General features: G+C 40.1%; 1 protein-coding gene across 4 annotated transcripts in view; it reads left to right on the top strand.

Moving 5' to 3' along the window:
• The first annotated feature begins 1,628 nt into the window (after positions 1-1,628).
• Positions 1,629-21,600, top strand: part of LOC149064613 (transcription factor AP-2-epsilon-like) — a 117,132-nt gene continuing 97,160 nt past the window's right edge. For 2 of the 4 annotated variants that reach the window (XM_089254602.1, XM_089254601.1), the window contains exons 1-2: positions 1,629-2,532; positions 15,563-15,616. In XM_089254602.1, the coding sequence (XP_089110728.1) occupies positions 2,530-2,532; positions 15,563-15,616 (57 nt within the window). In that variant the 5' untranslated portion in view covers positions 1,629-2,529. The remainder of the gene's footprint in view (positions 2,533-15,562; positions 15,617-21,600) is intronic. The other 2 variants (XM_089254604.1, XM_089254603.1) reach the window with 1 other exon arrangement.

Here is a 21,600-nt window from a genome sequence, read left to right as displayed (position 1 = left end):
GAGATATTGATTTGTGCGGCTATTTATGTGTGTGTGTGTGTGTGTGTGTGCTTTGAAATGTGTTTTTATAAGTAAAAATATCTACTAAACTATTCTGGGGAGCCCCAGACGAACCATGAATTCGGCAAGGGAGACAAAAGTTTGAGCGCCGCTGTCCTAAATACTACTTATAAGCTATGAAGGAGGTATTGGCAGGGCCGTAAAACCAGAAAAAAAAAAAAAGAATGGACTCACACGGGGCAAGTGTGCATTTTGGTTTCCCATCCAGTAATTTTTAAGGAGCGGTCAAATAAGAGTATCGAAAAAACTCGGGCTCTCACTTGTCTAGGGTCTGGAGCACCAGAACTCCCTCGCACTTTCATTCCCTGGGAATTTCGTAGTAGGTGTTGCGTTGTTAACAAAATTCAACTCTGTGTTGGAGATTCGTAATTGATCGGAAAATTAAACCCCGAAAGGAATTAAAATAAGACAGCTCACAACAAAATCAACAAAAGTTGTGATGGAAAAAGTTATCTGGCATAATTGAAGGATGAAATAAACTTGGACCAAAAAAACGGGACAGTTTATTTTTTATCCGGTACGTATGGTCAATTCTGTTTGATTATGTTGAATAGAGGATTGTGTTCGGCCTTGGACGGATAAAAAATAAAGTCCTTTCAGCGTCACACGAGACTTTGCACCAGGGTGGCTGGTGAGCTCGAGCCGCTCTTGATACTCGTTATGATTCACCCTTGGGTCAACCCGATTCGTCGGGCAGCAAGCAATTTGACGGATAGACGTCTGTGTCCGCCATTTAATTGATTAAATCGTGTAAGATATCAGAGCCATATACTACATGCATAACAAAACTCCAAACAATCTTCATGATCACGTGAGAAGTAATCATTGCAGGCGATCTTGATCTTTTCTTAGCCGCGATTCAAAATCACCGAGATGATCAAGTTCGTGACCCATGGCCATGGGTCTGCTTTGAAATAACTCATTGAAAATTCGTCAGATATATTTGGTTTCTGAATTTGTGAAATCAGTGAAGCAATAAGTGGATCGTGAAACTATACGACACACATCTGGGAAGCCTTTGAGATCCGTTGGTTAACAACGATTTATAGTATATTATATTTATGTATTAATTCCAGGGGGTGCTGAGCCACATGCTACAAAATGCCCTAGCATCTCAGTTTCTACGACACTGACAATTGTTACTATGGCATCTCTGTCAATCCGCAAAAGAGCCGCAACACGTTGTCGACCTTATCTTAAAATAAACGTCGTCGGATCGACCGTAATGTGTGCAATTTCATGGTCTGATTTGATTCAAATACGGATTCGAGCGGAGAGAGAGAGATAAACATAATCAAAAAAAGATGTTTTGAAAATTGAGAACTTGACTCCGGACCGTAAGTAAGTAAGAATATGAATTCCAGCGAGAAAGAAAAGAAGAAAAGAGAAGAAAAGAAAAAAAGAAATCTCACACAAACAAGGTGGATAACTCTGTGATGAAATTGCCCGAAGCATCAGCAGTGGGAATCTTGTCCGGAAGCTAAACACGCAGCGCGGAATGAAGATGGGCAAGTGCTGCTGTGGCGGAGACGGGCCAATATAATGTTGTGTCAGTGAAAACCAGATTTTTTTGCCCGAGTCTTTTCTTCTCACAGGCAGAAGCCACACGTAAATTCGGAGCGACTTCCTCAGTTTCCCACCACCCATCCCTTCTTTTGATCCTTCCCCGTATGGCATCATCATTTTCCGATCTACTGCCTGCCGATGATGGCATCATCATCTTCCTTCGATCTCCGCGTCCTGTGTGATATTTTATATCTTCTCAACTGCTAAAACAAAAAGAAGTGTCGAGATTTAAACCGGCGTCTCCTTTGAAAAAAAAAAAAAAATCTCGCGTGTCCGATACTGTCTCCTTCCGATAATGACGTGGTGACATCAATCCAATTCTGTGCAATACAAGGAATTCATCAAAGACGTCTCCCTTAAAAAAAAAAATGTCATCGGTGAGGTGTCAACAAGAACGTCGTTGTTCCAAGATGTCCACCAACGACAGCGGAATCCGTTCTTTATTGCTCGCGGCTCGGCAACGAAATTATTGCTCGCATTACTCCGATCACAAAGTTTGAATCTGGAAGAGAGGAGAGAGAGAGAGAGAAAAGAGAACAACCAGTAAAAACAAAATAATAATAATAGGGGGGCAACTATTTGTCGAATTTTTCTAGACGAATAGGTAAGAAGAACAAGAAGAATAATACCAGGCGGAGGATAAACGAGCCAGCAGAGTTGTCCGTCCACCAGGTAGGCGGACCCCTCGCTTTCCCCGTGGGGATAATTGCGTTTATTCATCGCTCCAGAAAAAAAAGTTGTCAAGCCCCTGGTGGTGAAGAAGGGGGCCTCCCCCAAACAACCCCTTCATAGAGTTCGCCAGTCACCACCGTGGTTCTCGTTCTGATCTTCCACACGGTAGGAGTCCGTCCACATCCGAAGGGATCCGGAAGCGCAAAATTGTGAATACACGTTTTCTCTGTAATGGTGAGTGTGCACTTATCTTTATCTTCAATCTTACGTAGACTGTTATTTTGATTATTTTATCTAAGTGATAGAAAAGATAGATATCATGCATATTACCATTGAATTTTGTTATTACAGTAAGAATTCGGTATAACGTTGTCCTGCAGGGGCGTCGGAACAGGATTGTCTTAAGAGCATCATGGGTCCCTCGGGCCAAGTGAGGCCCTACCTTGTAAATTCTAAAAAATTTCAACCAGATCTCATTTTTCTGAGGCCCGTCTTTTCCTGAGGCACCCACCCGGGTGGGCCCATGTGTTAAGACGGCACTGCGTCGGAAGTGTTTCGAACGTATGGTGGTTACGTCTTTGGTTTCATATAGAAAATTTTGATTTCTGAATCGATTCTGGAGGTGCTCGGACCCGTGCAACCATTTACCGTGGGTGCTCCGGCACTCATAGCACCCCCCCCCCGGCTCTGACACCACTGTCGTCCATCCTATAGCGTCACTTTTTATTAGCGCCTGCCAACAAATTAGTGGATTCTGATTTCTCGTTATTAAGTCACTACGCTTATGAAGTCATTTTTATTCGGTCCCCAGAAGGGACGTTATATCGAGGTCTGACTGTACAAAATGTTTCGTTTTATTTCCTTTTTCAAATAAGAAGCAAGTTCTGATGACCCCTCCTCTCCACATGGTGAAGGCTGTCCATGGGTCCCCCCCCCCCCCCAATTGTTGGAGCAGACACGGCTCCAGCTCTGGAGCCCGAGATGGTTCTCATTTTTTGTTTTTCCACGCTGTAAATTCACTAATACAAAGGGCCCTTAAAAAGTATGGCCAGCTGAGAATCCAGCCAAAGGGACCCTCTGCAGGATGGTGGAGAAAATGGGGGGGGGGTTACGAGGCTGCCTTCAGCCCGAAGACCCGGGATAGACCATATGTTGTTTTAAATTTTTAATGAAAAATCACTTCCCAGAAAGGGACCCCATGAAAAATCTGTTCTCCGGGAAGCCTGGTGTTGCGCGCATTAAAAATATCGGCACTCAAAAAATTCAAGTTGTCCAGTTTCGAGTTCCGTTCACGCGATCCCGCGATTAGAGAGCCAAATGAATCGCAATTTATGCCGTCACATTATCTTCTCGGAATCACTCGTTACTTGGAAGCGTAGTTCACTCTGAAAAAAAAATGTTTCCCGCATATTGAGGCCGTAATGGGACAGGATAGGGCAGTGATGAGCAAACTGCGGCCCACTTCTATCCGGTCCGGCTCAGATTTTAAGAGACGTGTCACGACCTCTGACGCTTCAAAATGTCAGTTTTTCAAAAATTACTTTGAAAAAAGAAAATATTTCATTTAATTGCAAATCGAACGCAAAATAATTTCCTTTTAATCGGTTCTTTCAAAATTAAAGGAAGATGTAACGAATGGCAGAGCGCGTTGACGTTTACAGGAAACTAACTTTGAATGTGTTTTTCTCGCATCGGAAGTTTTTTCAGTTCAACCATAAAATTTAAAAAAAATGTAAAGCACCAAAAAAATTCTGAAATTTTGTCGAAATGTTTATTCGACATGTGCTGGTGAAATGAACCTTCAATTTAGCAATTGTCCAGCGGGAGTATTTTTTTTTAATGTTGAATTCTCACACACACAGATGTTTAAATTTCAAAAAAAAATTTCTTCAAATTTTTAAAATTTATAAAATTTTAACGTATAGATTCATTTTACTAACACATGCCGTATAAATATTCTCACAAAATTTCAGAAATTTTAGCTCATTTGCTTTTTTTTCTTAATCTTAAGCTCAAAAACTGCAATCTGAGAAAAAAATCGCGTTTAAAGTTTTTTCCTCTCTCGTACTCTAGTACCTCGTACCAAGGGCGTAGCGGGCGGAGGGGGGGGGACTTGGGGGTCTGGTCCCCTCCCTCCGAAAAGTGAGAAAATCACTTAAAAAAGAGAAAAAGATGACCAAATCTATTGTTCTATCACTTTGGTTCTCCCCGAAATTTCTTCCTATGCCCCTGTACCCCGTACCTTTCTCTTATCCTTTCTGTTTTGCTTGTTTTGCTGTGTTCTGGTGGATTTCCCATTACTTCTGCTCTTCGGATCATGGAGCATTATTTGTTCGCAGCGAGACGGAATCCACAAAGGGATAAGTTACGGACGTGAAAATCACTTTTCCTCCGTTTCCCGGGACTCATCACGGGAATTCCCTCGAGAGAACATTTACACTACATTTCTTTTTCTTTTTTTCGATTTTAGAAGAAAAATAATTGGCGGACTGATACGAAATATTTCACATTGATTTGTGTTGGAATGGAGTATTTTTCATTCATTTCTGGGGACAATATTATACAATTTTCAATTTCAGTGTTGAAAGAGGAATTCATTTAAAGGGGGTGGGGGGGGGGCAGGCTGTTCCAATTTTTTGCATATATAGTTGTGAGAATTTAAATAGAAAATGATTTAAAAAAATTTTCTGAGTTGAAAAAAATTGAGTTCTTATATTGAGTTTTATAGATTATAGTTGAACCTCGATACAACGATATTCTGCGAGCCAAGAAAAAATATAGAGTGATTATCGTTGTATCGAGAGACAATATTGTATCACGCGCCACAAAATTTATGCTGCTGTTGGAATCATTTCTATATCTGCGTTGTTAAGAGAAATCGCGCTTTAAAAGTATTTATTCGTCGCGAAAAATTGTAATTAATTAGCCGGTTAATGAAATTCATTCAGATGCATTTCCCCTGTGAACAAGTTTACCGTATTGCAGTTTTGTATCGTACAGAGTGAAAGTGGCAATACCAACAGATTTATCAACATTTTCTTTGATCACGTGGTGCAAAACACCGGTGTCATCAGACACTTTTGGAGTAATAAAAACAAAGGTCGAAGTTAAAATTAAATTCAAGATGATTTCGAGCGAAGTGTGAAAAAAAATACCGTTGTAGTGGTTTTGAAATCTATTAAAATATATCGTTATAGAGAGATTTATCGTAGTAGAGGATATCGTTGTTTCGAGAGGTGTTCAACATTAATTAGACTATAAGCGATTCCAAACAAGATTTTAAAAAATATCGTTGTAGAGGGATTTATCGTTATATTGAGTATCGTTGTAGTTTCACTGTATTTTCTGACATTGAAATTAACAGAAATTGATTATAATAAAATATAAAGGTATTTTCCTGTCTAAATTTTAATCTTTTTTTAAAAAAAGTATTTTTGCACTAAACAAATACATTTTTGATCGTCCGGCCCCCATGTCCCCCCACTCCCGCGTACGTCTCTGATCCCACCAATATGCGTTAGGAGCAGTACCGTCTTAACGCATGGACCTACTCGAACACCACCCCGAGGGCTTCAAGGGAAGAGGGGCCTCACAAAAGTGAGATATAATTGAAATTTTCGAGAAGTATACACATAAATTTGACTAGTATGACCTCAAAAAAAAATCACTTGGCCCGGGGCCCACAGTACTCTTAAGACGGACATGGTTAGGAGGTAGGGGGTAGAGCTGACGAAATTTTGTTGACAAAGGGTAAGGGGGTCAGAGTTTTACTGACAAGGGATGGGAAGTAAAAAATGGCTAAAAATTTGCTGACGCAATACTTGAACGGCTCCGTATCTACTACCGTCTGTCGCAGCCAGGAAGTGGTGTAACTTGGTGGGAATTACCCAATCGAACAAACATTTTCTTGTGACGCTGGCGAGTATAATTCAGGCCGGTATTTCCTAACCCTTTTCTCCCCCGTGCCTCCCCTTTCGAACACATTTTCTCCTCCACATGACTCTCCTCCCACCCCTCATCCAAGAGTGAGACCTTTTCTACTTATTGAATTGAATTTTTCTGTAAATTTACATTGACTGAAAATCTTACAAATGAGGTCGGTCCCCGATACGGTTCTCTCTGTTCCTGGCTGCGCCGTCTTAACATCATGGGCCCCTGGACAATGATGCTCGGAGGGCCCTTCTCCTAAGCTTTCGCATGTATCAACATACTCTCCAAAATCAAGTGACCAGATCAAACCGTGTATGATCATACCGTGTATCAATCTCCGAGTCATGCCAGGAGGAGTCACATGTGCTCTGTGCAGTTCTAACGATTCCGAAAGTAGTCACCCCCCCCCCCCATTTCTCACTCACGCACGAGAACTTCCTTTTGTTCGCATTTATTTATTTTTCACAGCTCATTGAGTCCTCAAACTGTACTGTCATGTCCTTGATTTTTATCCGTTGCTAAACTTAAAATATCTCAGAATCAAAAGGTAGGTGGCGCATGGGCATCACAATCACGAGTTAAGGCGACGACTAGGGCCGTAACTAGGATTTTTATATACGACGTATCTTGCCGCCCGGGGCAAACATGATTTTGTCGCCCCCACCCGTTCAAAATTCGATAATTTTACAATGGTGTTTTATGTGCTAACCTAAAATTTGCCACCTCCCTAAATTTTGCCGGCCGGAGCAACCTGCCCCACCCCCTTCTAGTTACGGCCCTGGCGACGACGGTCTCTAATCCTGGTCTCCAATTTCCGTATGGGTGATAGGAGAATTTGCACAGGGCACCGCAAATTTTAAAGAACATACAACCCCGAGGAATGCGTAATTTTTTCGTATTTACGAAATTAAGGTGTGAGATGAATGCGCGAAATTGGCCATATTTGATGAATAAACTGCGAAAATTTGATTTTTATCACCCTACGGTGAAATTTTGATTATTTACTCTTTCTGAAGCAATAATAGGCAGTAATTTAGCTGAACACCTGAAATCTAGAACTTTCAGTTACGCAACAGTACTTTCTAATGCTTGACCTCATAACTGAACTATAGAAAAACTGCATCGTTAACTTAGTTCTTTTTTTGCGAATAAATGCAAAAATTTCCATTTGATAAATATTTTTGCGGATGTGAATGCAAAATGTTTGAACTTTTTTCTCTCAAATAATGAGAAATTTTTGATTTGAAAATTTCTTTTTGTTGCGGATGGACACGAAATTTTTGCTGAAAACAAAAAAAATTGGGACTGAATGCAAAATTCTTAACCTGAAAATTTTTATTTTTGCAAATGAATGCAAAATTTCCGATTTGGATTTTTTTGTTGTTGCGAAATTTAATTATTTATTTGGGAAATTTACATATTTCTAATAATTGTTGACCAAAAACCAACTCTTTGTAATCGACATCTTCAACTCTAAACATATTAGAACCTCCCCAACCAATGCTTGCTTTGAAATCACTCCCTAGAGCAGGGGGTTCTTGGGAAGATTACCAGTAGGTGCCGGAGTTTGGAGAGGGTGGGGGGGGGGGAGACGATTTACTTATTATTTTTACATTACATGTTGAATACCATTCTGAGAACAGTCCCGTGGCATTCATTTTTATTGTGACACTTCTTTGGCACCCTGAAACGCCACGACACCCAAACAGGTCGGGAAACACATCACCATCATTTATTTCGATATCATATAATAATTTATCATTCCTAAAAATTTTTCGTTGCACTCTGATCGATTTGACCCGGGAATCATTGTGATACGCTACATATACCGTAGTATATCGGGAGGAATGCGGCATTCTTCATCAGGCCTTTTTCGACAGTCATTTATTCATTTTATTCAGCCTCTGGGGTGAAAACAGAGTCGTTGTTGTTGTTATTATTTGTTTGAATTTGGCCGTTTCGATTTTTTGGCGTTCGAGAGATTCAATTTCCTCTCGCCACGCTCACATTATTTTTATATCGATATTCCGTTGATTATTATCATTATCGCTTACATTCTTGTTGTTATTTTGACGGCTGATCTTTTCGAGAAAAATTTGGCATTTCTTATTTCACCGGGCTTTTAAATTGAATTTATATTCCTCGCGGAAAGCGAAGCGTCATTTCTCTACGAACGATCGCAATTTCGTGAAAAGAGAAATGTGTTTATTTTTGTCGGTAGCTCGTGTGTGTGTGTATTTATACGCACGCGTATATCAACCACACCTACCGACTCAATTATAAATGAACTCTTCTATTTTATATCGAGTGTTTTCACGACGTACAGAAGAAGCGTGGCCATTTCGTGCCTCCAAAATATGCATCACATTCATGCGTGTATATAAGCTCGTCTGATTGCACGTGGTTGAATGTACGAGCGACCGAGGTCGACGAACTGCACCGAGAAATGAAAATGGAGGGGGGGGGGTGCGCTAGGGATTTTTACGGCCCAGTGCAAAATCTTTTTTTGCGGTACTACGATACTTATAAGCATGGCTCCCCATATGGGGAAAGATGGTAAGGCTTAACTCGTGGCCACCCACAAGGGTGGGGCCGACAGGACTCGGGTCCTGTATAACTTTTTTATGCTATAAATTCACTATAGAAGGGCCCGTGAAAAAGTCTAGTTAAGGGGACCGCCAAAGATTCCAGCCTAGGGCCCTGCTCCTGGATGGGGGGGGGGGCTATGGCTCTACGCTAGAGCAGTGTATCTCAACCTAGGGGCCGTGTGGGGCCCCCTTTGTTGTTCTGGGATATTCTAAAGGAGCCAAGAGTGAACATCAAGTGTAAGGGGGAGTCATGGCAGTTAGTTAGGGAGCCACAGAGAGAGGTGAAAAAAAAAATTCTCATGTGAAGAAATAAAGCTTTCAAGTGAAATATGATAGACAAAATTGTGAAACTATTTTCAGAATTCAGCAGAATTTCACATAGCAGCCCTTATGTCGATTGGGGAGCCGAAATGATGAGATACTATGATTTTCGAGAGTAAGTATGTAAATATGTATGGTGTTTCATGCTAAGCGTGGGGCCCTACTACGGGCCCTAGGGGTTGAGGTAGCCCCACAAGAGTGAGCCTCACTTTACTCTAGCTCAGGGGCTCCAGAAATCAACCGTATTCATAAAATTTTTGTTCAGTATAAATTTACTCAAAAAAAAACTATTCAATTAGTGGAAATGGTCTTGCTTCTGGATGGTGGTGGGTGGGTGTTCTTGGATAAGTTGGGGGTGCACAAGAAGAAAATATGGCAAAAATAAGACCAGGAGAGGGAAAGAGGGATAAGAAACACTGCCCTGGAGGACCATGAAATATATCTACCTTATATTTCTCTCAAAATGGGAAAAAAATCGATCTAAGTCAAGAAAACCAACGTGGCTCGAACTGATATTCCTGGCCGGAATTGAGGGGGGAAAAGTGGGCAAAAACCTGGCCTGACGGGGATGTGGCGGCGGTCCTTTCGCGTTAATAAGGTGTGAAGCACTTTTTGTCATATCCTAAATCGATGCATTTTGACCCGGCCAGATGTAAATTTATGGTTTTGTCACCTATGGGCTACAAAAATTTCTCGCCGCCCTTCTCCATTTCTTGTCTAATTTTCGTGACCACTTATTTCTCAAGATTGCTGCTCTGGGCTATAGCCTCCTCCCCTGTAAATACGCCTCTGTCTCTAAGTCACTCTTTTGATCACTCGCGTGCTCACACAATTTTTAGGTCCCTGCCCTAACCTGGTTCCTCACTCTTAAAATTAAGAGGAGGTTAATACCTCCAAAGGATCTGGTCATCCTTTTAGTTACTCAAGAACTTTCACACTGTTATATTCACTCACATGTTTGCACATGCAATAGGTTCCTCTTCTTATCACTCCCTGACCTGCTCCCTCTCTCTCTATGCCCCTCTTTCGGTAATTCATTGATCTGGGCCCCCTCTCTCTCTAGATCACTGGGCTATTGGTCACTTCTATTCTCACACATGCACTTGTTCGCTCTTTTGGTTTTTCACCGACCTACTTCTTCCTTCTCTAGGTTATTTTTCAGGTAATTCACATGCTTGCGTGCAGTCTAGGTTACTCTTTCGGACGCTCACTGGTCTCGTAACTTTCTCTCCAGGACACTCTTTTGGTCGTTTGTGTGCTTTCACTCGCTAGGTGTGAAGCATATTTTTATCACTCACTGACCTGCTCCCTTGATTTTTAGATCACTCTTTTGGTCGTTCAAATGCTTGCACACGCCCTATGTCACTCTTTTGCGTGTGTGTGTGTGTGTGTGGACCTGACTCCCCTTCTTTCTCTCTCGCTCTAGATCACTCATTTGTTCATTCAGACGCTTTCACACTATTTTGGTAACTCACATGCACTAGAACACTGTTTTGGTCGCTCATTGTCCTTGTCCCTCACTCTCTAGGTAGAAGTGAATTTTATGGTTGTGTAGAAAAGTTGCCAGCTGTCATTTGACTACCTACGAAATTGCTGCCCTGGGCTATAGCCCGCTTAGCCCCCCCCTGTAAATACGCCATTTCTTCATGGCACTCCACATCCTGCAACAGCCCCTCCCCCTAAGCCGGATTTTTCACAGGCCCTCCTCTATCTGAATTCTTTCTTATCACTGCTGTACTTCACTTCCCTTTTTAAAATTGGTAATTCAAATGAACATGTCTTACCGCCATTTTTAAAATAGTTGGGGGCGGGGGGGGGGGGCAAGAATAATTACGTCCACGCTCCCAAACTCCCCAAGAAGGCCGTAGTTCCAAACATAGAAATAACCCCTGCTGTACCGGATATTTTAGCTAAAAACCTATAAAAATTTGCATATTTTCGGGCTCTCGCGATGAAAAAAAAAAATTAAGGTAAGATATTTTTTATTTGCATTTCTTTTTCTCTCAAATATGCAGTGGATCCCACTTAGACCGTCCCCCCCCCCTCCCTGGTACGACTTATTTTTTGGGGGGTCCTAATTCTTGCTAATACTCATCAAAATTTCCCGTTTAAAGCGTTTTCCCTCTTACAACGTTTTTTCATGATGGGTTTTTGTAAAACGTTATGCATGGGATCCACTCTATATATACCAGCGTTTCTCAACCAATGGTCCGCGACGATGGCATGAGTGACCTGCAAACAGACTCGATAGTTTAATTCTCATTGAATGAAAAATTATTCAACCGTTGTAAATTGATATTAGTAATATCCATACGGGTTCAATCAAAAATATACCTTTATACTTAAGTTCTCTATACATCAACGAGGACCATGCGAGACATCGCGGTAGTAAATACGGGATATCACGAAATTTTGCCAAAAAAAAAAAGTCCAATTTTTCTAATTACTTCTAAAATCGCTGAAGGGTGGGGGAAATAAAGAGCTGCTTCAAAAATCACAACAAACATATTTCAGGAAAAAATATTCAAATGATCAGGTGGCCACAGGACCGCAACTGGGGGGGGGGGAAGGAGAAATCGGCTCCCGGGGCACGAGACCCGGGAGCTGGACCAGAGGGGGCGCAAATTTCATTCTGAAACCTGTCCTTGAACATTACGAAGGAGCGTCCAAATGCGCGCTTGCCTCGGGTGACCAAGCATTCAGTTGCGGCCCTGGGTGGCCATATTTCATTGAGAAAAATACGTTAAACTGGGATCTTTAAATAGGGTAAAATACGGGACATAACCAACTCTCATAAAAAATGTTGCTGGAAGTAATCACAAATCACACTAATTTTTATTAAAATCACTGAAAAACTGCGGAAAAAAAGTTGAACCTGACAAATATGTGAAATGGACATCTACATTTTTTGCCATAATTATCATAACATGATTTACGTACTGGTTTTTTTTAAAAAACGCTCTGTATCCACAACTTCTGTAAATTTACAAATTTAAATAAAAGCATCGTTGAAAAAACAGGACAAATGTATTAAAAAAAAACCAGAACATCCAAAAATACAGGAATGTTTCGTAATACGGGACACAAATGGTCCGTAAAACTGTTTCAGACATTTTACTGGTTCTTGGGTTCAGTAAAATTGACGATTCTTGGTTTTCTTCTGTCAATATCCTAAGGCTATGGTGCTGTCATCTCTTCTTTTCAGAAAAAATAAAATTCTAGTGCGCCCCCAGCCCCCTTTCCCTTTCTTAAAGCAACCCATAGGATCTTGTACTAGTATTGTACCTGTAGATTCTACGGTCAGTCTTCTCGCCCCTCACATGGTAATATCATTCTCCCCAATCTGGGACTCCCCGCCCAAATGTGAAGAAAGAACGTATTTAAATTCGCGTTGATTTTTCCTTGTATCGGAAAAGTTTTTCCCGGGGTTATTACATCGCAATAAAAGTCGGTCGTAACATCAAATTAAAAGAGTGTGGGGGGGGGGGCGAAATCGCATTGATTTTCAGAATAAGAAAAGAAAACCACTGGAAGAGACATTTCGAGAACGAGGAATAGATGTCGACGCCGCGAATAAAGAAGTCCTCTAGTAAATAGGGCAATGTCCCGGGGGGCCGGGTATAGCTGCACTTGGCATACTTTTAACCGTGGCTACCGTCTCATGGCCCTTATTATCATTTATTGCCGAGACGTTTCATTTAAAAAACTGCGTCCAAATATTAGTCGCGTCTGACCATTTTCTTTCCTACCTCGTGTCTATCTGTTTATTACCTTTTTTTTTTAGAAGAAGGTTTTTATTGCAGGCGGTAGCGTCGGCGCCATCAACGATTGTCGTCGTTGGTGATGCTGCTACCTTATTTACCTTTGTACCCATTGAATTTCGGTCTCTCGGGTATACAGGTACATCACCTGAAGGAAAAAAAAAAACGCGGGAGAACATCAAAGTGAGAAGATCAAAAAAGCAGGTAGAGAAAAACACTCCAGGGACCGATCATTCCATTGACGTTATCGTCCGTCACTCACTCATTCATTCATTCATTTGACTTCGGCCGGCACTGCAGGTGCATCTCTCAATCCAAGGCCTTCAATGAAACGCGTGAGCCCATAGGAGACGAAAAAGATGGGGGGGGGGGACGCGTGTTTCTAGTTTAATAATAGGTGCCGCGTGACTTTTGTTCGGGCTTGTACTTTTCCCACTCGCAATGAAAGGAAAGATCTGGTCTGGATTTTGATAATTTCTTTGCACACCCGGCCCTTCAGGATACGCGCCACCGTCTGCTACAATGACACAAAGTGTCGTTCATTTCGAGTTATCCCATTTCCTTATTTATCAATAATAAAGAAGAAAAACTGCACACAAGCTATATTATTTTGCTATTATTGAACTTGTTTAATTCTTCGTTTCTCAACGTATGGTTCGTGGACCGGAGGTTGTCCGCGAGGTCTGGTCCAGCTCAGAAAATTAAGTTCTAATTGCATGAAATTTATATATATAGGGGACTAGAACATTATTTTTCAAACTTTTTTTTCCCCAAGTCAGTTTTTCCTGTAAAGTTTCACTAAATCCATTTTTAATAACTGTACACTGCATGAGACACCGGGTGATATTAAAATTTTACCTTTCTGTTCTACTATAACCCTATGAGATATGGATTTTAGATAAGGCTAAAATGTTCCAAGGTCGTAAGCACGTAATGTTGTACCTTGGAACGGGCTAAAATTACAAAGAAAAAAAAATACAAATAATACTGGAAAAATAATATAACGAGTAATTTTTTTAAAAATATATAAATCGTATATTTAAATAAAAAATATTAAAATAATGACCCAAATATGACCATTACTATAAAATTGTATCAAGGCTGGACGAATCCCAAGCGTCAGGTCTTCATGGCGACTAGAAAATTGGTAATTGGTGCCTAAAATTTTCTAAATGTGGTTGCTAATTGTAGTCTAAGAGTGGCAAGCAAAATTTTCTGATTTCATTAAGCTACGTCTTCTAACATGGGAAAAGTAAATGAAAACATTATTTAGGACCGTTTTTCCTGAGCAAAATACTTCTTGGCTCCTAAGAAATTGGACAGGAGCCTAAATATATATTTTTTTTATTTGTGTGTCAAGCCTTGTGGCTTGTATACACAAAAGCATGGCCCCCACATTATGGAGCGGGGACCCTAGGCTGGAATCTTTTGCGGGGCTCCCGGTCAGACTTTTCACGGGCCCCTTCTGTAATTAATTTATAGCGTGAAAAAAAACAAAAAATGATGAGAACTGTTCCGGGCCCTGTCAGGCCCATCCCGCTTGTGGGGGCCATCCACAAAAGTAACAATAATGAAGGTAGTGAAACGTATTTATATACATTAAATTCATAATCATTCTAGTTTGTATTTGTAGGAAGGAAAATTAAATGTTTTTAAATCTCTTTAGTTGTATCAGTTCCCCCCCCCCCCCCCTTGATGCTATAGGTCAAGCATCTTCAACCCGTTGTTCGCGGGAACCGCAGTTCTCCCCGAAGCATCCACAATGCCAGATGCTCGTGCCCGATTTCATGCTCGCGAGCACTTGATCAACGTTCCATTTGAACATTTTGTAAAAATTGCATTCAAGGATTGAAATCATTCGTATGCCAAACTTGCCGTAAAGGTGCTCTTCTTTTGATGATGGGTGCAGGCAGTGCTCGTGACTAGAAAAAGACCTCTGCTATAGGGGATTGCGTTAGAGATACAACATCCGTGATGTCACCAATTGCAATATCTGGCGCTGATGAACAATAAAATATTTTCCTACCTCCTCCATTAAGGAAATTCCCTGAATGAAAGTTTTTGTTGGACGCATCCCACGCTGTGTTTTATGGATTTCATTCCTTATATTTACGTTGGAGGAACGTCGGTGTCTCGGGGAGGAAGGAATATGATCGCAGTGTTTGAAACTTGCGACGGAATGGACCACATGAGTTATTAATACACCCTCAATCAACTGCTTCGAGAAGGGATGGGGGCCCACCAGTATCGTTTAAGTAAGGAACAATTCCAGGTTGTGGTGTCACAGGGAGTTTTTCACTAACAGGGTTGCCAATAAATGGAATATCACGGGGTCGTGAATTCTAACACAATTGATACGTTTAAAAATAAATACGATAGACACATGGTGAGGATAAATCGAGGAGCTCTCCATACTTAGATAAGACAACCATAATATTCTTATTGGGCAGTGTATTATATATTTATTTATTAATCTTTTTCTTCCGTGTGTATGTTTTTATATGGGGTTGCTGTATTTTGGTGACATTTGACATTCATATTTTTCGTAGGCATAATTTTTTCAGCCACCTCGTTGGGCAATTTGCCTGTTGTGGCCTTTGTATTTGTATTTGTATTTGAAAACTTTTATGTTTTATGTTTTTTTTTTCCAATAAATTTGACCAGGAAATTACCAAAGTTGGATGGAAGAGAAGAAATGGGGGTAGCTGTTGTTTTGAGGTATAGAATTGAAATTTGAAATTTAAATTGTGTTTAAAAGCAAAAGACGAATGTATTAAAAATTATTGTAAGGCCGGGATTACACTATAAATGTTTTGCAAAAGTGCTTTTATAAAACGTGAAAAATACGACCAATAAACTGATCGGTTGCATTTGCTCGAATGTAACCGATCAGCTTATTCGTTGTATTTTTCAAGTTTTACACAAGCGCTTTTACAAAACTTTTACAGTGTAATCCCGGCCTAAGGTGAGTATTTCAAGGTGAACTAGGAAAATTTCAAGTTTTATACTGTCCCAAAGTACACGATGTTCCATCATTTATGAAAAATATTCAGTGTTAAATATCACAGTGTTTGGCAAGATGGGGCACACTTTTTACGGCTCGTCAGGTAATTGAACAGATTATAATTACTAAATGTAGTTCAAAATCTTTGTCAAGGTCACAGGCAAAGATCTGAAACAACGTGCAGTTGCGAAATTATTGTGTTCCTAATCTCTTGCACTGCAAAAACATCAGCTAGAATGCAATACCATTAAAACTATTCCTAGCGTTTCCAGGTTTACTATGGTCAAGGCACAACAGTCCCCCCCCCCCCCCACTACTCAATTTTGCTTCGGGAATTATACTCACATAGGTTCGAACGAGACCGTAGCGAGAGGGAGAGGGAAAGGGGTCTGGTACCCCCCTATGAAATGTGAGAAAATGATTGAAAAAAGGGGAAAATATGTCCAAATCCATTGTTTTATAACTTTTGTTCCCCTTCCCCCTAACGCAAGTGGTTTCCCTCCGAATGAAATTTCTGGCTTCGGGGGTCTGGGTTCGAATAAAAGAATACATAGTGTGAGTTGGGGATTCGTCAAATCGTTTCAGATATTTTACTGGCCCTCGGGTTAGAACGCCTCAATTTATTCCGGGTTCGAGGGTTGAAATTGTCAATTTTTTTTATGCTTATTGTCAAATAAGTTAAGATTCTTTGAACTTGTTTCATGAAAGTAAAGCTTCAAATTTTTCTCGGTTTTTGCCAGGATGATTTTTTCACATTTTTTTACCGCGGTTTTTCCCATTATAGCAAAAACTTGCTAATCCCGGTATAATGATTTCCCCACTGCAATCAACCTTTTTCCGTCCAAAAAACATCATTTCTCTTTCAAGAACCAAAAATGTTTCCGTTAACGGAAACGATGATTGTAATGGCAACACATACTAGAGAGATAGGAAAATTCAATTTTTTCCCCGTTTGGACGAGGCCTCGTTCAAGTTTGTGACTTCACTCGGAAAGATGAGAACAAGAAGCTTTCGCATAAAAATGCGAGTGTTTTTATTTGTTGTGGCGGAACCAGCTAAAGTGACTTGCTCCCGCGACGATCATCCATTCATTCCACTCTGCCGATCCCCCGACTAGTACGTGCAGTACAGGTACTACCTTTTTTGCTCTATATTATGGATATAGTGTGTGTCGGCTCTCCCTCCGTATTTATTAGTTGCTTTCACACGGAATTCACCCGCTCGAAGCGCGACGAGAAATGGCTTTGACTTTTCCACACACGCCTCGAAAAATACAAAAGCAAAGCGTTGGAATTCGTGCTCACTGTGGCAACGGCATCCATTATCTGAGAGAAGAAATGGATGCGGGGATTGTTGTCTCTCACCGTGTTATCCCTTCTCGACAAAAATTAATACGATGTCATTCGTATCGAAAAGCTGAGGACAGACACCCCCTCGTAAAGATCCCGTTCAGGTCACAAAGCTGTTGACCAAACCACTCGGACACCCGACTCGCGATCTGAATCAATACCTCCTAGATAGCTTCGCGTATCTTAGGTATAGGTGGTATTGTCCGAGTCCGTGAAACTGTGTAAATACCTTAAAAATAATAATAATAGATGTGGAGTTATGAGCATCACACCCTTGTCAAAACGGCTTTTCTTAAGCGCAATTCCTAAACATATTTGATCACTGAAAGAGATATGTAAAAGAAAACCTACAAAAAAAAGATAATACAGATAATTTAGCTGTTAAAGATCTTATTGAGAAGGGAAGAGGTCTCACACATATGCTCTCCATCACACATGTACTGTATCGATCGACACATGTTTATGTCTAGTAATTAGTCTATCTAGATGCAATGCATCAAAAATTAATTTTTTTCTTCACATTGTTCCATCTTTATTAGTTTTTCTTTTCTTTCTTATAGTCTGAATTTTATATATATAGGCAAAACTTTTTGAATGGGTTGAATGGAAACATTGGGACAGGGTTTCTGTATAAAAAGTTTATTTTTTATTTTAATAACTATACAACCCCTTGCAATATGAATGACGTATCTGAGGTCTGCACGTTATTTGGACCCTTTTTCTATACGGAATTAGGCCCCTAAGATCAACGGTTCGCGAACTATTCCAGTATAAAGGAACTTTCCTTGGTAGTGCATAGCAAATATATGTAGTCAAAATATTTTGAACTAAATTTATTTCACTTTTGATGTGGAAAAATCCATTTTTTTCCCTTCTATTGCGAGCAATATTTATTTTATCAAATGAAATGGAGCTCCCACCACGCATCGAAGCCGATTTTTTGTGTGCGAAAAACCAAGGGCTCGATTGTCCTGGACACACATTTGGGCCAACCAAGTTTAATTTGTGAGCTACTTGACCCTTCTCAGTTGTAATGACGAGATATCTCGCTTCCTCAATACACTCTTATTTCGGCAAACACGAGGCGGGAGATCTCTGTAAAGTAATGCGTAGTATAAATAATAGAAAAAAGCTAGAGTGTTTCCCCTGTTCCTTGATTTTTTTAAATATTATTCTTGGAGCTGAAGAAGAAAGCACCATTACCTGCACAAAATAGTAATAATAATAATAATTACAAAGAGTTTGGTGATTTCAACTGTGTCAGTTATAACACGGATCAGCGAAATTTTGAAAACCGCTCAAAATGTTAATGACGGTTTCACATATCAAAGATGACTCTGATGTATGTCGTTTTTTTCATATATTATACGTCTAAAATAATCCAATTAATCTGTCATAATATTTCTTATGTATTTTGTAAGATGAATACCGATTGGTGATAAGGGGCCATTCAAGTATTACGTATGCAGATTTTCAGCCATTTTTGACCCCCCCCCCTTGTCAGCAAAACACTGACCACCCCCCTCCCCCCCGTCAGCAGCTTAGAATATTTCATATCTTCAAAAAGGGGTGGTTGATGACGTAAGCAACCTTCAAACCCTCTCTCCCCCCTCCCCCTTGTCATCAAAAGTCAGCAAATCCGAAACCCCCCCCCCCCTTCGATGCTGACGTAATACTTGAATGACCCCTAACCCAAATAGTTCTCGCTATAAATACGCGACGAGTGCGATTTCTGAACCATGTTATCTCCGAAATATACATTAATAGCAACACATTAAAAAAAAAGCGAATGTAATGTTGGTTTTTTTTCTTCCACAAATGGAAATCCATTCGTGAGATTCAACGCGATTTCCATCGGCATCATAATTTGTTGATTTCAATTTGCATCAAGTTCTGTGATTTCGTAGATTGTTTATATGCAACTTTTTGAAAGAATTTAAACTTTTTCCATTCTCAAGATCACGATTTAAATCATTGTAATGTTGAGGAGCAACATAAAGGGACTGAAAAATGAATACGTAATTTAAAACGATACTCTTTTTTTTTTTCTCGGTGTCTAGTTAAAATGTAATATATTCGGTGTGATGAATAGCGAGCGGTTCGATCAAATATCGAAGCTGTGTCTCCTCGCGAGACGTGTTCAATGGTGTGTGTGTGATTTCTCTAATAGCAACCAACAAATCACGATGCACCTCAGTTTTGCGAATCGGGGCTGGAGAAATCCATTAACCTTTCGAACCCTAACAACACTGACAACTACGTTTCTTCTTTGTTGCCTTCTTTTACCTTCCGCCATTCCTTCGCTATCATTAAATATTAATAATGAAAAAAAAAAAGAAGAAAAAAAGCTATCTTGTTGTATTGGCGGCATTCTTCAGTTCATTATTATTATTTTTTGCTATGTATTCACTTTTGGAAGTCATTGTGGGTAAGTATGCGATCGGAAGCAACGTCATTAATCTGATAGCAATGACAAGCGTGATCAAACTCGGTTATAACTTCATTGGAGGGAACGTGAAATCGTGGCACTATTTCCCATGTTTCTCTAAGGCCGGGATTACACTATAAAAGTTTCATAAAAGATCTTTTACAAAACTTGAAACAATCAGTTTTTGCCTGAATGTAACCGATACGCTTATTGGTTGTTTTTCAAGTTTTATAAATGAACTTTTCTAAAACTATCATAGTGTGGTCCCGGCCTTGAACCGAAATTAAGGTATTTCAGACATTGTTTGAAATAAATTATTAGATGTTATCATCAAACAGTTGTTATATAATAAAGAAGAAACCAACGAGAGGAAAAAAAGAAAATGGAAATGGGAAACCCTCCGCATTGCGTATCGATGGGATGTTCAGAGCAAACTGTATTATAATGTTTAATACCAGCCCAATCTAAAATGATGCAAAACTGGGACCATTTTCAAGGTGCACATCTCTGAAATTTGAATTGATGTTGTGATGACAAGTGAGAGTTTTTTGACCAGAAGTCCCTCCAAACCATACTGTTCCGGATAATGTCTCACAGGTCCTTGAAATGAGCAGAGGATGAAACAATTTCATGAGTCACAGATTTATTCACAGAAAACAGTTATTCGCAAGAGCGAACCGCAAATAATAATCTCACATTGAGGATAAAGTCCAACTACTGGCTCTTGTGATGGCATCACTTTTTATAGGTACCGTCGAAACTTCGAGAAAAAGAAGATTCCAGAAAACCCCATTTCACAGTTTCCAAATTGGCAGAGCCACCCTACTGGCAGAAAACCACCGTTTCAGAAGAATCTGGATGTTTTGAGCTGCACCTTCACATTTCTCGTTTGGCAGCAAGACTTCGCCAAGTTTGTGAATTTTCATGGGTTCTCATGAACGGGTATAACATACATCTTATGGGTACGCTTGAGTTGGGGGCGATGAGAGAAAAAATTTCTCTGAAGAAAGGGGGCGATGGAAAGTTTGGGAAACTATGATGTGAACAATATGTTTCATTGATCCCTTGAGAAAATCTCTCGGAAAAAGAAATTTGAATCTAGGCAACTGAAAGAAACAGATCAAAAACTGAAGGAAAGCGCTTTTTTTTCCTGTTGCAAAAGCAGCTCCACACGTACATGGACCACAGCCAATACTATGAACTGATTACGATATTAAGTATGAAAATGGTTGTCAAAAAGGGAGGTGGGGGGGGGGGAAGAGAATACCCCCTTCTACCCTCCTACATAGTCTCGCAGCCCGATAACGGACTGCAAGACTAATGGTAATTCAGACTCTTAATTTCCAGATAACTTACAGGAAAGAAATTAAGTTTGGTTAGACCATAGTTTCCCAACCTTTTTTGTTCCATCGCCCCCCTTCTTCAGAAATTTTTTTCTCCCATCGCCCCCCAACGCAATCTAACCCATAGGATCCTATGTTATACCCGTAGCTTCTACCGCCACCCTGGAACTTTCCATCGCCCCAAGGGGGCGTTAACGCCCACGTTGGGAATCACTGCTCTATATTTTGCTATGGATATAGGTACTAAAAACAAGAGGAAAAACCTATCAATCTTTACCTTTCAACAACTCTGTCTGCTTATCATGGATGGAATATAAAAAAATGATCGATGATCGGTGCTGTTGTTATTGTCATCGATAATAAGTAAAAGTGGGCACATTAGTTTGCAGTCAAAGACGTACATAAGGGCTTGACAAATCGAAAAAAAAAAAGTTTAGGTGGCAGCCAAATTTCTCAGGAGCCAAGAACGATTATAATCCTGAGGAAAATATATTATATATATTAAATATATTTTTGATATTTTTTCCGGGAAATTATATCCTTTTCCCTATGCAGAAACATGGACACGCAACTTCAAA

This window comes from Pholcus phalangioides, unplaced genomic scaffold (genome assembly GCF_987345545.1).
Source record: "Pholcus phalangioides strain wild (caught in Gottingen) unplaced genomic scaffold, Ppha-v1.0 ptg000042l_1, whole genome shotgun sequence".
Lineage (NCBI taxonomy): Eukaryota > Metazoa > Arthropoda > Arachnida > Araneae > Pholcidae > Pholcus > Pholcus phalangioides.
Note: the sequence above shows the minus strand (reverse complement) of the source record. Positions and strands in the feature narration are given on the sequence as shown.